General features: G+C 38.7%; 1 protein-coding gene across 5 annotated transcripts in view; it reads right to left on the reverse strand.

Annotated features, from left to right (window-relative positions):
• clec16a (C-type lectin domain containing 16A) overlaps positions 1-13,959 on the reverse strand; it is a 54,083-nt gene that overhangs the window by 5,940 nt on the left and 34,184 nt on the right. For all 5 annotated transcript variants that reach the window (XM_013277400.3, XM_013277398.3, XM_013277397.3 and 2 more), the window contains 6 exons: positions 12,143-12,193; positions 11,872-12,000; positions 11,281-11,401; positions 4,834-4,985; positions 2,980-3,184; positions 1,216-1,386 (listed from right to left, as the gene is read on the reverse strand). In XM_013277400.3, the coding sequence (XP_013132854.1) occupies positions 1,216-1,386; positions 2,980-3,184; positions 4,834-4,985; positions 11,281-11,401; positions 11,872-12,000; positions 12,143-12,193 (829 nt within the window). The remainder of the gene's footprint in view (positions 1-1,215; positions 1,387-2,979; positions 3,185-4,833; positions 4,986-11,280; positions 11,402-11,871; positions 12,001-12,142; positions 12,194-13,959) is intronic.

The following is a 13,959-nucleotide window of genomic DNA, read 5'->3' on the forward strand; positions in this document are numbered from 1 at the left end:
TGTAGGATTTCTTGAAATGAGTGAAATTTTGGAATGAAAACGGTGGCGCCACATTTGATAGTTTGACACATTCACCTAAAACTGGAAAGTTTATTTTTAGATGTACACCAGATGCATGTAGTAAGCCATACTTTGGGTATAAAAAAAAAAGATATCTCACATTGTAATGTAGCGCTCAATAAGTAAATCCCAGTAAACTGGATGTTGCCACAGGATTGCGTACCATTATACAATGAGAAATTCAACACATTTAGACATTTGCAAGCCATGAATAGTGAACAGTGTCATTATGTTTAGTTTTATGAGCCTATAACACCTTTTATTGCACTTACATTGCATACACTAGTGTCTTGTCTGCTAAAGTTGATTTAGTAATTCAAGGTGCATGATTTATTTAGTTTAGATTGACTTCATGTTCTATATTTACAATTTAGATCTCAGTAATTTTCAGTAGATCTACACTTCAATGTTAATGTTTCCTTCAAAGTGGGCTCAGTATCGACTTCAAAATGGACAGTTTTCTTCTTTAAAGCCGTCTGCTCGGCTTCTTTATGGAATAAGGGAACTGCAATTCAATTCAGGTTTATTTATAGCACAAATCCCAACAACACCCCAGGGAACAACTTCTATGCTACAGAATAGAACATCCTGTATACATACTCAGTTTTAGAGTTGGAGCGATCTTAACGCTTTGAATACGAGTATAAATATCTCAGCTGGGTTTGATTTCTCTAGGACCTTCAGTTGTATCAGATTACAGCCTCACTAAGAACCATGAAGCAGTTAAGTCATTGGGCAGGACTGCACTTTGATGTGTGTGTTATATCTGTGACAAGTAGACATGTCAGTTAAGGAAGTTAAAATAAACATTTATATGTGTTTTCTTGTACATTTCTTGTACTTTTAACATGTAAACAGTGTATATTAACTTCATTGACCTTGTCAAAGTATTTTGATGAGCGCACTGTAAAGGATGAACAAATGCAAGAATTTTAAAAATGCAAGTAATGTGAAGGGACTTTTCAGCTCAGTTCCAAAGAATCCCTTTTCTATTCAAAGCATCTAATCTATGTTTTTAGGGAAACACTTATCTAATGTTCAACCCCAACACTAAAGAAATAAAAGAAATAACAAAACCCTAGTTCCACTGGGTCAGATGCTATAAACAGCTGGTCTGAGATAAAAGCTGAGACGGTACGTGCATCTGTGTGTTACCTGGTACTTTATCGACAGAGGCAAAAACTGATCTATTTGCCGTGGGATCATTTGGTGCCCGCCTAGACTGCTCGTAGAACCGGAAAGGTAGGCCGCTGGCTGAAGTGTTTGCAGTCTGAGTGAAACCCAACACCTCTGTTGCACTGGGCTGCACAGGGAGGTCCAACAAAGCTAAAGAGAGAAAGAAAAAGTGAAAGTGTAGCACTGACCTGTGGGACAGGTTCATGTTACAGTTAAGGATCTAGTGCAAACTCCAGGACACAAAATACCCACTTGTTTTTAATACAGTGACAAAATTGTGCAAGAATCTTAAACCACTCCTTATTTTTTATAATTTGTGAAGCCGGTGCAAAGACGTCTTTAACATGCAAACATGGAAATAGTATAAAGGATATGAGGAAAAAATGCAGCTGATGCCAGGCAGAAGCTTTTCAGAAGGTATTGCATGGTGGTACAATTGCTCAAATTTGGATTCATCACTCCATCAGAACTGTTGCACTGACTTTCAGTCCAGTTCTTGTGTAATTAGGCACAACTCAGCCTTTTCTCCCAGTTTCCCTTCCTTAAGAATGGCTTCCTCACAGCTACCTTTCCACTGACCTCATTTCTGATGAGGCTTTTTTAAAGGGCACATTACACACCATACTCAGGTATGCCAAGGGTTTGGATAAAAGAAAAAAATAAGTTCAGCAAGCCTGGAGAACTGTTGCTCAAGACTTCTGTAAAATTAAAAGCAAAAGTCTGGCTCCATGGAAGCAAAACAAAGTCATGAGTGATGGCTTTCTATACAGTACAGTAAATTTAATGTAAGCCAGAAATGTTTTTGTATGCACAATTATACTGGCTATGAGTCAGTCTGACACGGTTGTTGTGACCACACTGGCTATTTTGGGGAGGAGCACATCCTCCTCAACTTTGCTGCATTAGCAAGATTTTATATTGTTCTGAGTTTCGTGTAATTCTAAAGAATCTGTACTTCAGGGGGGGGGGGGGAGTACAAGTGAATGACGGGTAAATCCATCCATATTTGCCAAAGGACTTTTTATTAATATTTGCGTCAAAAGAAACACCCGCCACTTTAGCCAGAAGATGATCAAACATATCCTGGCATAACAGCAGGCTTATTATAGCAGTGTAAGAAATGACTTTGAGATCATCAGAGCGCCACAAAAAGAAAACAGACATACGACTGACAACTTTGAAAAAAAGGGGAAGAAATCACTTTTAGAACTTAGAAGAAAGACAGAAGCTAATTCAGGGAAATGACCTACACTACGTCAGTTAACAAAGAGATGAACTTTCACTTCTCTTGGACTGAAGTTTCCCAAACACAAAATTTAGTAAATTGAAATGTCTTTTAATAAATATATAAATGAATAAATAAATAAATAATTGTCTCAATTTACATTTTGCTTAAATTGAATTTTAGCATTTTCGTTGAGGCTGCTGAAGCCTTCCTAATGTTTGCTTCAGTTCTGGATTACTGATTTAATTTTTCACTGTTAAATTCTCACTGCAGGTTACTTCTGTTTTTTAAGTTTCTGTTGACCGTTTTTCCATGTTCACCAGAAAGCAGCGACTTTCTGTTTTAAATAAAGTGCGTTTTCTTGTAAAAGCCGCTGTACCGAACAGTTTCACAGCAGTTTCTGGAAGACTTTCAGTCTCAGCGAAAACAAGCCACTAGCTTAAAGAGAAAAGGGTCATTTTGGGTAAAAACAAAAGGCTTAAAAGGTGGTTTGTTTTTCTCTGTGTGTGTTTTCTAACCAGCAATCCTTTGCATCTTCATCCGCCGGGCCTGGATACGGCCTTTGGCTAGCCTCTGTTTGGCGATGATGCAGCGAATGTGGTCTGCAAAGATGAAGTTGGCCTGCAGAATGGGCAGGGGCTTGGCGTGGGGGTTGGAGCTGGGTTTATGAATGACGATGTTTAACGCTCTGCTGTCGTCCTCAACGCCGGATACCTGCATGTCCTGTTGAAAGAGGATGAAAATTTAAGATAAGATGGATCACATTGGGTGAAATTGTGTGAAAAACATCCGCATTTTAGTGTCCCCAGAGGGACAACAAAGCTGCTTTCAGAAAGAGTCAATAAACACTGAAACAGAAATGAACAAATCCATCTGCAATGTCAAACCACTCAACATAGTAACAACAAACACTCCACAAAACCCGTCGTGCAGATACGTTTTAAGCTCTTATTTAAAAGTTCAACATATCTTGGGGCAAATGCATTTTTGAAGTGATTCTGCACGCTTTTTAGGGATCTTCTGCCAGAAGGCAACAGCTCATACTCAGGTTGGGAATATTCAACAGGCCTGATAGAATCCTCTGTGCCTCTCTGATTACAGACAGCTCATAAATGGACTGGAGGGAGAGGTCTTCAGTCCTCCCATCACCTTCATGGCAGACTGCACCAGATGAGCCAGCTTCGATTGTCCCTGGACAGAAACAGTGCCATGCCATAATGGTATGCCATGCCTTACCAGAAATAAAGTAGTAATCGATGTGAATGCCAAGAAGCCTATATGACGAAATTAATTTGTTTTGTTTTAAATGACATTTTTATAGGTTAGCATTCCTTTAATTTCTTCATTTTGCTGTGTGGGCTCCCATTGATGACCGGATGTTAATCATCACACCAGCAGTACCTTTGTGAAGTACACTTAGGGATCTGTGTTTTTGTATAGTGTGGAAGTATAGTGTGGCTAAGTGTGGCAGTGTCATCCAAAAACGTAACAATTAAGTTATCTGGGTTATTGCTAGTACATGTATTTGTATAGTAAGTAAGTATAGTAGGTGAGCTAACACAGCCCTGAGGTATACACCAGTGCTGATGGATTTGAAGTTGGAGAGCGTACTATTAACTGTAACACTTTTACCTGTTAAAAAGGTATTTGACTCAGTTTCTGTTAAAGCACATGAGGCTGCAGCATGCTAAAACAACCAACAGACAATATACGGGCGTAAGGTTTGGGAATTTCCAGGTGTAACGAATAAGCTGAGTCATGCTGGTGGTTGCGTCATCTGTGTTCCCTTCATGCCTGCAAGCAAACCGTAGATCAAATTTAACATACTCATTTTACTAAAATGCTTCAAAACATTTCATGACAAGTTAAAGCCACTAAAATCACTATTTTCTGTAGGACACGGTTTCTTTGTAATTGGAGTTATGGTGGATTATTTTCAGAGAACAGGAACCGTATACGAGTCTTTAACTTCGGCTGCTCAAGAATTACCTGCTGGCAATAGTACATGGGACAAAATTGTTACTCAGCATGACTATTTTCACTGAAACAGGCCCTCGCACATGCCCTCAAGGCATCAATAAGCGCTTTGCATGTCTCCTGTAAAAAATGAACTGAGCATACAAAGAAAATGCCTGAGTAATGACAACCCAACAAGACAGCAATAGGAAACATATTGTGCTAGAGAACAAAAGAGCAGAATTACACTGGATAAGAAAAAAGTAATTATAAATCAATATGAACAGAAGTGAAGTGAAGAAGTAATGAGTACGATATTGCAGAAAAAAAAAAATCATGGTTTTCACTCAACTCTTAATTTCAACTTAAAAAACATAACAACAAAAACAACACACGCGTACACTGTTTTTTCTTACTTGCAAGAGGCCGGCAAATTTGACGACACCCCATCCAAGACGCTTGCTTTCTGGTTCCACCAGACTCATCTGGTACACATCTACAGCGAGGAATCTCTGGGCCTGTCCCCCATCTTTACTGACCACCATACAGGCTATCAGGTCACTGTTATCTGAAAAAGGGATCACAAACATAACCATCAATGTTTTTTTATGTTCTTTTTAGATCTTTTTTTATATAAAAAAATTAAATCACATTTTTGAAACTGTTGTATTTACAACATATTTAATATGCCCTTTGTAGTTTGAGCCAAAAACAGTGTATTAATAATACATATATTATTAAATAAAGGACTATTTACTCCTGCCAAAGTGTTTCAAGGTAGCTCTGAGGTGTTTCACACACACCAGTTTGAAATGTCATGACATGTCTGTAGAGACAAGCCAAACATGCGTCATGTCTCAAACCTTGGTATGTACTGAGTCATGTCAAATTTATTTGTGTAGCACTGGAGGCCCTTACATCAGGGTAGAAAGAGGAAAACAAACATTTAAAAAATGAAAAACATATGTATATAGGTCATGATATAAATCATGCATAATCATGATAGAAGTTTGATAAAAATCACAAGCAAAAAGCAACCGAGACTAGACTTGTTTTCATGTTCACAGATGTCTAGTTATTTACATCTGCCACGCTAATGTTTACCATAGATGCGACTGTCACCACCAGTCCAGGTTGTTTCCACTACAACCTTGGTAGATGCAATGTCAAACACTGTGAGAGGACCCAGTCCTGTATGGCCCCGGGACAGCTGCTTTACTCTGCAATGTGCATGGGAAGCTACCCACTAAATATATAATCAAACAAAAGTTTAAGAGGAGGATACAGACATGATTTATTGATAAGCCACTTCAAATAATAAAGTTGCTACCCTCGATTTAAATGACTGAGATCAGCAAAAATGACGTTTTAGCTGATCGCAGGTGTTCAGGAAGTTTTTTCATGCTCGGTAGAGCAAGGCCTTGCTCTACCGAGCATGAAAAAACTGCTCGGTACAAGGCATTCCCGAGGGAAATGTGAGAACATTGCAGTACTGGACATGCCAACTGGACATGATTACACAATACAACGCAGTAGCAAAGCACATGACAATAATCGTTGGACAGGTATCGAGGCAGGTGAGATCTAATGTCAGTAATCCAAGTGTTTAAATACAGTCATAGTAATGTCATAGCCAATAGTAGTTGGATTACCATGGGAAAACTTTTCCAAGAGGTAATGAGGCTCTCGGGGACTGAGGTGAACACCCCAAGTAGTCCACACACCAGATGCATGTGACTGTTTATTCACCAGAGTTCAGTCCCCAGAGTAGTGGGAAATAAGCGCGCCACTCCCCAGGCCTACCCTAATTTCTTTTGGAAAGCTTGCCTGGTGAAAAGGGCTTAAAATATGGAGGACAATTTAAAACAAAATAGTTTGGCCACTTAAAAAATAAAAAGGTGTTTCCATAAAGTGTACCAGACAGGACAATAGTTATTTATAATATTTCATATGTATTATTAAATGCATACTGCATAATGTATAGGACGGATAGGTCCTTAAGTATTTGGATAACAGGAATTTCTTTTTGTAATTTTGTCAACACACTGAATGTTAACTCAATGAATCAAGATGCAATTCAAGTCCAGAGTTTCATCTTTAATTTAAGGAGTTTAACAAAAGCATTGCATGAAGTGTTTAGGAATTATGGCCCTTTTTATACTCGGTGTAAGGAAGAGGGCTTCCCAACACGTGTCATTTGTATTGTGGTAACTTGTACAGCACTTTCGGAGCACCTTTGCACTTTATTAAAAGCACTTTAAAACTAGAACTTTATTTAGCACTGCACTCAGTACCCCATTTTAAAAAGCAAATCAGACATCTGACTGACAAGCAGTTTTGTGGCCAGATGAGAGCTGTTACCGTGTTATTACATTATATATAAAGCTTATAAATGACCTTGGATTTGATGGGCAGACAGAGGCAGTGAGTTGACGCACACAAACACACACAGTCAAAACACACAGAGTGCTTTAAAGGACAGTGAAGGTGCTCTGCTCCCACGTCTGGAAAATACATCAAGACACAATAAGCCCACATGTCCAGTTCTTCATTTCAGTTTACCACAAAACCTACTGTAAAGTAAACACGAAATACAGAACTGATGATCTGATGCGGCACCACTGGTTTTGGTGTAATTATCACCCACCTCTACTGACTCTAAATGTAAACCGGTAACATTAGACTGACGTACAACCCCCATGAGGAATTTCTCTTGCAGTCTCTCACACGTCCCTTCCACTTGATGATATTTATGTTTCATTTTTATTCCTTAATTTGAATTCTCATGTATTCTGACTAATCTACTTTTACAGTGCAACATGACTAATGCTATGAACATAAAGCAACTCAGATTCACATATCTGAGAAAACTAGTGGCTTTAATTTAGGTATTTAACAACAATATGCTTCTTACGCAGGGCCAGCAAGCTTTTGCTGCACATTCATTCATACATGCGGCCTATTTAAAGATCAATGGGGATTGCCAAGAACTCAACAGTTCCTACTGAAACAGTGAGCAGTGAAAGTACCTGCAGCTGGAGATACAGTCATCAATTTTCGATGGTAACACAAGGGATGCCGACAACCAAATGGTCAGAGAAACTAGGGGAAGTTCTGCACACTCAATCCCCAGAAAAAACAGGGGAAAAAACCGTGCTACCCCCTCATGCCTACCTAATTTCTACTGGAAAGCCTGCCTGGTCAAAAGGGCTTAAAACATGAAGGACATTTAAAAGAAACCGAGTCGACTCCATTCATTTATCACTGAACTTAATAAGACTGAAATTACTTTTATTAACATAGACAACTGGCAGAGAAAGACTTGAACCTTTGATCTATTAGTCCAGAAGAAGAAAGGTCTTCACAAATGCAGTTCTTGTCCTGTTTTTCTGATTCAGATTTTGAGGTAATTAGAATGAGACACCTGGGGCAATAAAGCGAGATATGACTTGAGATGTTCAGCCAAAAAAACCAAAAAAAACCCCAAACAAATTCAAACAGCATATGGCTGCCTAACTTCAGTATTCTCTTAAGCTTTTAAGTGTTCCCAGTTGGCTGTAGGCTGCAGAAACAATACCCCTATTCACCAAGATGAGAAGAGAAAAGAGCAAAACATGTGACTCCAGTTTCGTTACAGGCTGTCTTACCCACAACCAACAGCTGGTCACATTTCCGAATAAATATCTACATATATCATCAGTTCTGAGTTACATAAAAGTATAATAATTTGTTTTACTCATTTCTTTCTACGTTCGTTAGGGTTACAAAATCAATACACCTACATGACATGTTTTCTAGCGAACTTGAAAAGTTTGTACTGAAAAAGGTCCTCCGTGGAGGACCAGTTTAGACTCGACGCTGGTTTCTGGAAACCGGAGAAGCACGAAAAATGAATTGTGAATGCAACTGAACATTGTTCACTTTGGTCTTATTTCTTACGGCTGAGGAGATAAGAAGGATTTTTACTGTGTGGACCTTTACAGGGATAATAAACAGAGTATTAAGCTCCATGTAAACACAGCCCATGTGAACTCTAAAGGCAATAGTAGAGCGCAGATATTTATCAAGGTTAAAACAACTCCATGCACACACAACTGAATATTTGTGGCCTCACAATAAAGCACATTTGAAGTCAATTATATACTTTCCCACTATGCAACACACGGTGTGCTTTGAAATTCACAAAAAATGTGGCCCAATCAGGAAGCTTTTTTCCTCCATTATCCATTGTTTAATATAATAAAGTTTGTCAGGCTTTAGGGGGCTCACTAAGAAAACAAAAAGGATCCAACCCACACAAACACACACACCCTACATTTAAGGCAATGTTCATGAATGAAAATGTCACACTTCCAGTGTGCGTGTGACTATGCAACCACAGATTTATTCCTCCAGAGACTACATATACTAAAATACACATATGCTGTGTAATATAAGAGTTAGTAAAAAAAAAAAAATGTTGTGAATGGAGGCGGAGGGAGCCTAATGGTCAGAAGAAGAAATTTGTGGGTGGAAGGTGGCAGGTTTAAATCCCCCAGTATACAGGAAAAACCCTCCACCCTGCATTATTATTCTGAGAAGTTGTGTTCTTAGTCAACCACCTTGCTTTAAAGACAAAGCCAACAAAGGAAAATCTTTTAAACCATACTAGACTAAGATATATGACAGAAAATCAAGAGGCATAAAAGTACTGGAACTCAAGTCCAGTCAAACCTGATATGATCAAGACTCTGTTAAAGGCTATCTTTACCTTAATCTGCCACAGACTCTTGACTGGCATTTGGAATCATCAAAACATTCGTGGTTTCAACCACTGAATTAGACTTGAAAGCAAAGCTACAGGGAGACATTTGGTTTCAATAGCTGTATTGCCATCTATTTGTCACGAGTGTGTTTGAGGTATCAGCCCGGCTTCCCAAAAGACGGGCGTGAAGAGACATTTTGCACTTATAGCCTGTTCACATAATCACAAGACAAAGAGATCACTTAACATAAGCAGCACAACTGTGACACTGACTGAAAGCAAGTTAAAAAAAAAAGAAAAAAAGACAAATTGCTGTGACACTGGTTTGTTCCATCCATAAGGCCACAGGTTTACATCAGCGTGGTTTCCAAGCACCGACAGTGCAGCTGACTCAACAGATGAAATGATAAAACTATAAAAGGCCGTGGCTCACCAATACTAAGGTAACAACCCCGGTGGAATTTATTAAGCCCTCTCCCATTTTGTGGTAATTCTAAGAAGTCAATTTTATTGGTACTACCTTTTTAAGGCGATTGAGAAACAGAATGTAAAAAAACAGAAACAAATACAGGCCTGTGCAATATCAGAAGATTATCATTACAAATAATAAGACGTCTCAATCGTCTTAATCAATGACAGCAGTAAAGCCGAGTCTGTGACAGAAAACCTGAACAAAAGCCCCATAATTTGCATAATAGAGCAGATATGCAGAAATGCTCATGTTTGGGGAACTAAATAGGTGGGAATACACATGACTACATAAACAAAATCAAAAAACTTATTGATAGATAAGCATATAAAAATGATGGAAAGAAATCAAGCAAATACAACTTTATATCAAGTTTTTAAATACATTTATTACATTTACTATTAAATCTGAGACATATTATAGGTTTACCACTTGCCCTTTATATAATTTTGCTGCTATGATTGTAGTAAAGTCTGCTTTTACTGACTCATTTTATCCTTTCTGTATGGTTTAGGGAGTTTCAGTCTGGCGTCTTTACTGGAATGTGTTAATTTGTAAGGGTTTCTGATAAAGACATGGCAACTGCATGCAATTGATATTGGTTTAATGATAAGAAATGTATTTGCCTTTGTCCTGGCTCAGAAACAGTATTGTGTCATTTGGCCTTTTCTGACATTAAAAGGATTAATGGTTTCTACACGTTGCTTAAAAAGCTATGCTGATGATTTAGCGTGTAACAAATCTGTTTATTGCTTTTGGAATAACTCTGATCTTCATAAAGATTTCAGGACGTGTTTATACTGCAAGCTGTTGCGACTGTGCTGATTGTTACTTCTCTAAAGGTGCGCTTAGTCTCTCTCGAACTGTTTTCAGATGTTTGATTTTCATATTCCGTTTAGATACAAAACCTTTACCAGCTAAAGAATATAGATTCTGCAATACTCCATTTCTTGAAATGCAAAATTTTTGATGCTACTGCACGTGCACACGCACACATACGTATGTTGTTGTTGGTAGAAAGCGGACTTGCGTCGAGAAGTGGTTTGCTATGAGGTTGACACCTGTACTCGGAAAACCTTGCAAAAAAAAAGAAAAAAGAAAAAAAAAAGGGAGCCACAGACGCATGCAGAAACACGTAAACAAGAAATGTTTAAGTATGGATTTGCACAATTTGAGCACTTGCTGTGTGAGACACTGTCATCACTCTCGCTCACATTACTCTGCAGTTATACTTGCGATCCTCAACAGCAGAGCAGCGCTAACCACGTGTAAGTTTCTATTACGTCTGCATGTAACAACTACACACCTGTGCACAATATGAGAAGACAGTTCAGGTTATCTCTGTGTAAGATAAACCTCTGTGCACAGGTGTTTGTGATTGTTCCCTAAGCTCGTCTCTGTGTTTCTGTGGTTGCGAGTGCTTGTATTTTCATTTACCCACGGTAGTGTGTTGCATCTGTGCTGTATACCTACTGGGTGAAGAGCGTGAGTGAGGTAAAGGGGGTGAGAGAAGAAATGAGACAATCTCGTGTCGTTATTCTTTTATCCTGTTGTAAGCATGGAAATAAATCTGCACAGCAGCTGTAGCTTGTGGTCTGGTATTACACAGTGTACAATGAGAATGCCTTTGAGTCTCTGTGTGTGTCTTACTGAGGTCTAAGACATCGTCTGTCTTGATCAGATCTTCAGGTCTGGTCAGAGGGAGCTGTGTCTCGGGTTCTCCCTGAAGCTGAAGTGATAAGGACCGCAACATGAAGAAAACTCGAATCGCCTGAAGAGATGAGAAGGCCCACTCATAAACAAACAGGCACAAACACATACAGAGAAATTGCATGCTACAACAAACCTTCTGTCTAAAACTGGCAGTTTTAAACAAAGCATAAGAATAAACGCCCAACAGTGCTCCTCTAAAAATCCTAATAAGGCTTTTTTTAGATGACAGATGCAAACCTTTGATCACAAAAACAAAACAAACCTTTTAAAAAATTATTTTAAGTAAAAATGATTTCACTGGTTTGCTTCGATGTGTCACAACTCTTCAAGGAAAACTCAACCACAAGTCCTGACTGTCTATGTATGTCCACTGAACTTGGGTGTGTCAGTGGATTTTCTTTTGCCTGTCTGCTCCTCATTTGTGAGGACTGAGATTTCTGGAAGTGTACCAAGAACACCCAGCATGAACTACAACAATAGATTTCTCCAGGACACTGTCACTGAGCTTGTGTGTGTGAGCGGACGCACCCTGCGTGTCTTCTCCACGTCTCCACACGGAAGTCTCTTCACAAAGTCAATACCGGTCAGAGGAGTGCCAGTGGGTGGCAGCAGTATTGAGGCATCCATCATTAGATACTCCACATTCAGTGGCTTACTCTGCAACATAGAGACGACATTGTATGAGAACACCCAGGCCTAATAGCAGAAAAAGAAATGTGCTTGCAAACTCGGGCTGATTTTCATTTCATTTTGAATAGGGAGGGGAGGAAAAGCAAACATTAAACGAAGGCTAACCCACCGTCATGCTCCTGTATTCGTCCTCAAACATGTCCAGAAAGATTTCTTCGCCCTGTGTTGACAGTGACATTGAAAAGAAGTTTAAAAACAAGAGAAAACGGGGGCAGAAAATAGATAAATTCAGTACTAAAGAAAACCATTTAGGTGAAAGGCTTTCTGGGGATTTTTTTTTTTTTTGTGGGCGCAAGTCTGTGCATGCAGGGTGTAAAAAAACAGCATATGCAAGTGCATATGTTCCCATAGATACATGTTAAGTATCACTTTTATATATAATCCAGTGCTTGGTTTATTTGGGTCCATGGTCAACTTCCCAGTGTAATGACATTCTTCTACTGTTGAACACAAGAAACAGAAAGTACTGTTCCCTAGCTAATATAACAAGCTTATGCATGCCCTGTCATAATAAACATGCTATTAGGAGCACAGGGCACAAGTCCATCTCATCTGTCAATTCCCGTCAACAAAATTAAGGTGTAACATTAAACAGGATATCCAGGACAGAAAAAAAACACGACACAGACACATGTTTACGGTCTACAGAGTTCATGAGGATCTTTTTTGGAGACACTCAATGTGGTTTCGGTTTCTTTTTGACACCTTTACCTTTTGACACATTTGCATTACCTGCCTATGCAAGCAGTTTGTCTATGACAGTTTAATAAGAACAAGGTGTTCTTCTTCAGTGTAAAGTACATTCAGAACTGGCAGACGTAGAAAAGAACTGGTGACTTTTCCGACGTGTTCAAACACACCACCACCTGATTCTCTTTCAAACAGTGGATATTAATGGTGGTATAATCAAAATAAATTGAGATTTTAAAATCTGAAATTAATATGTACTAAAAAAAACCAAAACCCTCACTTTGTAGAAAGCAAGCTGTTTGCCGTCCAAAAAGAATAATTTGTCAAACAACTGAAAGGCAGGTCTTCTGGCATAATGTAGTATAAACAGAGACATGGACAGAGAGTGCTTTTCTCCTATGCCCAAGTGTTTGTAACCTAACAGTCACACAGTCACACTCCAGTGGATACATCAGGGGCAACTCTGGGTTCAGTATCCTTCCCAAAGCTACTTTGACATGCAGACTGAAGGAGCTGAAAGATCGAACTACCGACCTTCTAGATCTGCTACAGAAAGCTCTAAGATTTAAGATCATTGATCTGAAAGTGATGTTCAAACAGAAGCAGACTTTTCAGCTGAATAATAATCCAAAACACATTAGCCATTTCTCATAAAGAAATCAAGGTCAGATCTAAATGGCAATGGCAATTATATTCAATTACATAAAAGTATTATATAATATGATATATCATACATGATATTATATAATATAAATGAGTAATTGTATTAAATTAAACGTCATGTGCTTGCCACAAAAAATAAAGATACTGGCGGTTGCCAGTGCTACTAATCAGTCTCTTAGTAGACATGTATGGTATAAATGTGAAAATCCTTCTTGAGCTACTGCATTTCACGATTGTCAGAAGAATTGACCTCTGACTTTGACCTTAAGGTTGAGGACACTGAGATTCGAACTTGTGTGAGATTTTGAAGTAGATGCACCTATGGTTTTCATTTCAAAATCCTAAGTCGTCTCGTTCTTGAGTTATCACATTCACAAAAGTGGGTGTCCATACCGGCCCATCCAGCGGGGTGACAACAATAGCCTACCAGCCTTTAACAGCTGAAGGGTAAAAACACAAAGACCTGTGTAGGTTGAAGGAATTGTATTTTAACATACTTAGCATTAACTTGGTTAATTAGCAGCACAGACAGAAAGCAAAACACCCAAACGTGTTACTTTTTTTAGCTGAACG

The sequence above is a fragment of the Oreochromis niloticus genome, linkage group LG4, assembly GCF_001858045.2.
Source record: "Oreochromis niloticus isolate F11D_XX linkage group LG4, O_niloticus_UMD_NMBU, whole genome shotgun sequence".
Lineage (NCBI taxonomy): Eukaryota > Metazoa > Chordata > Actinopteri > Cichliformes > Cichlidae > Oreochromis > Oreochromis niloticus.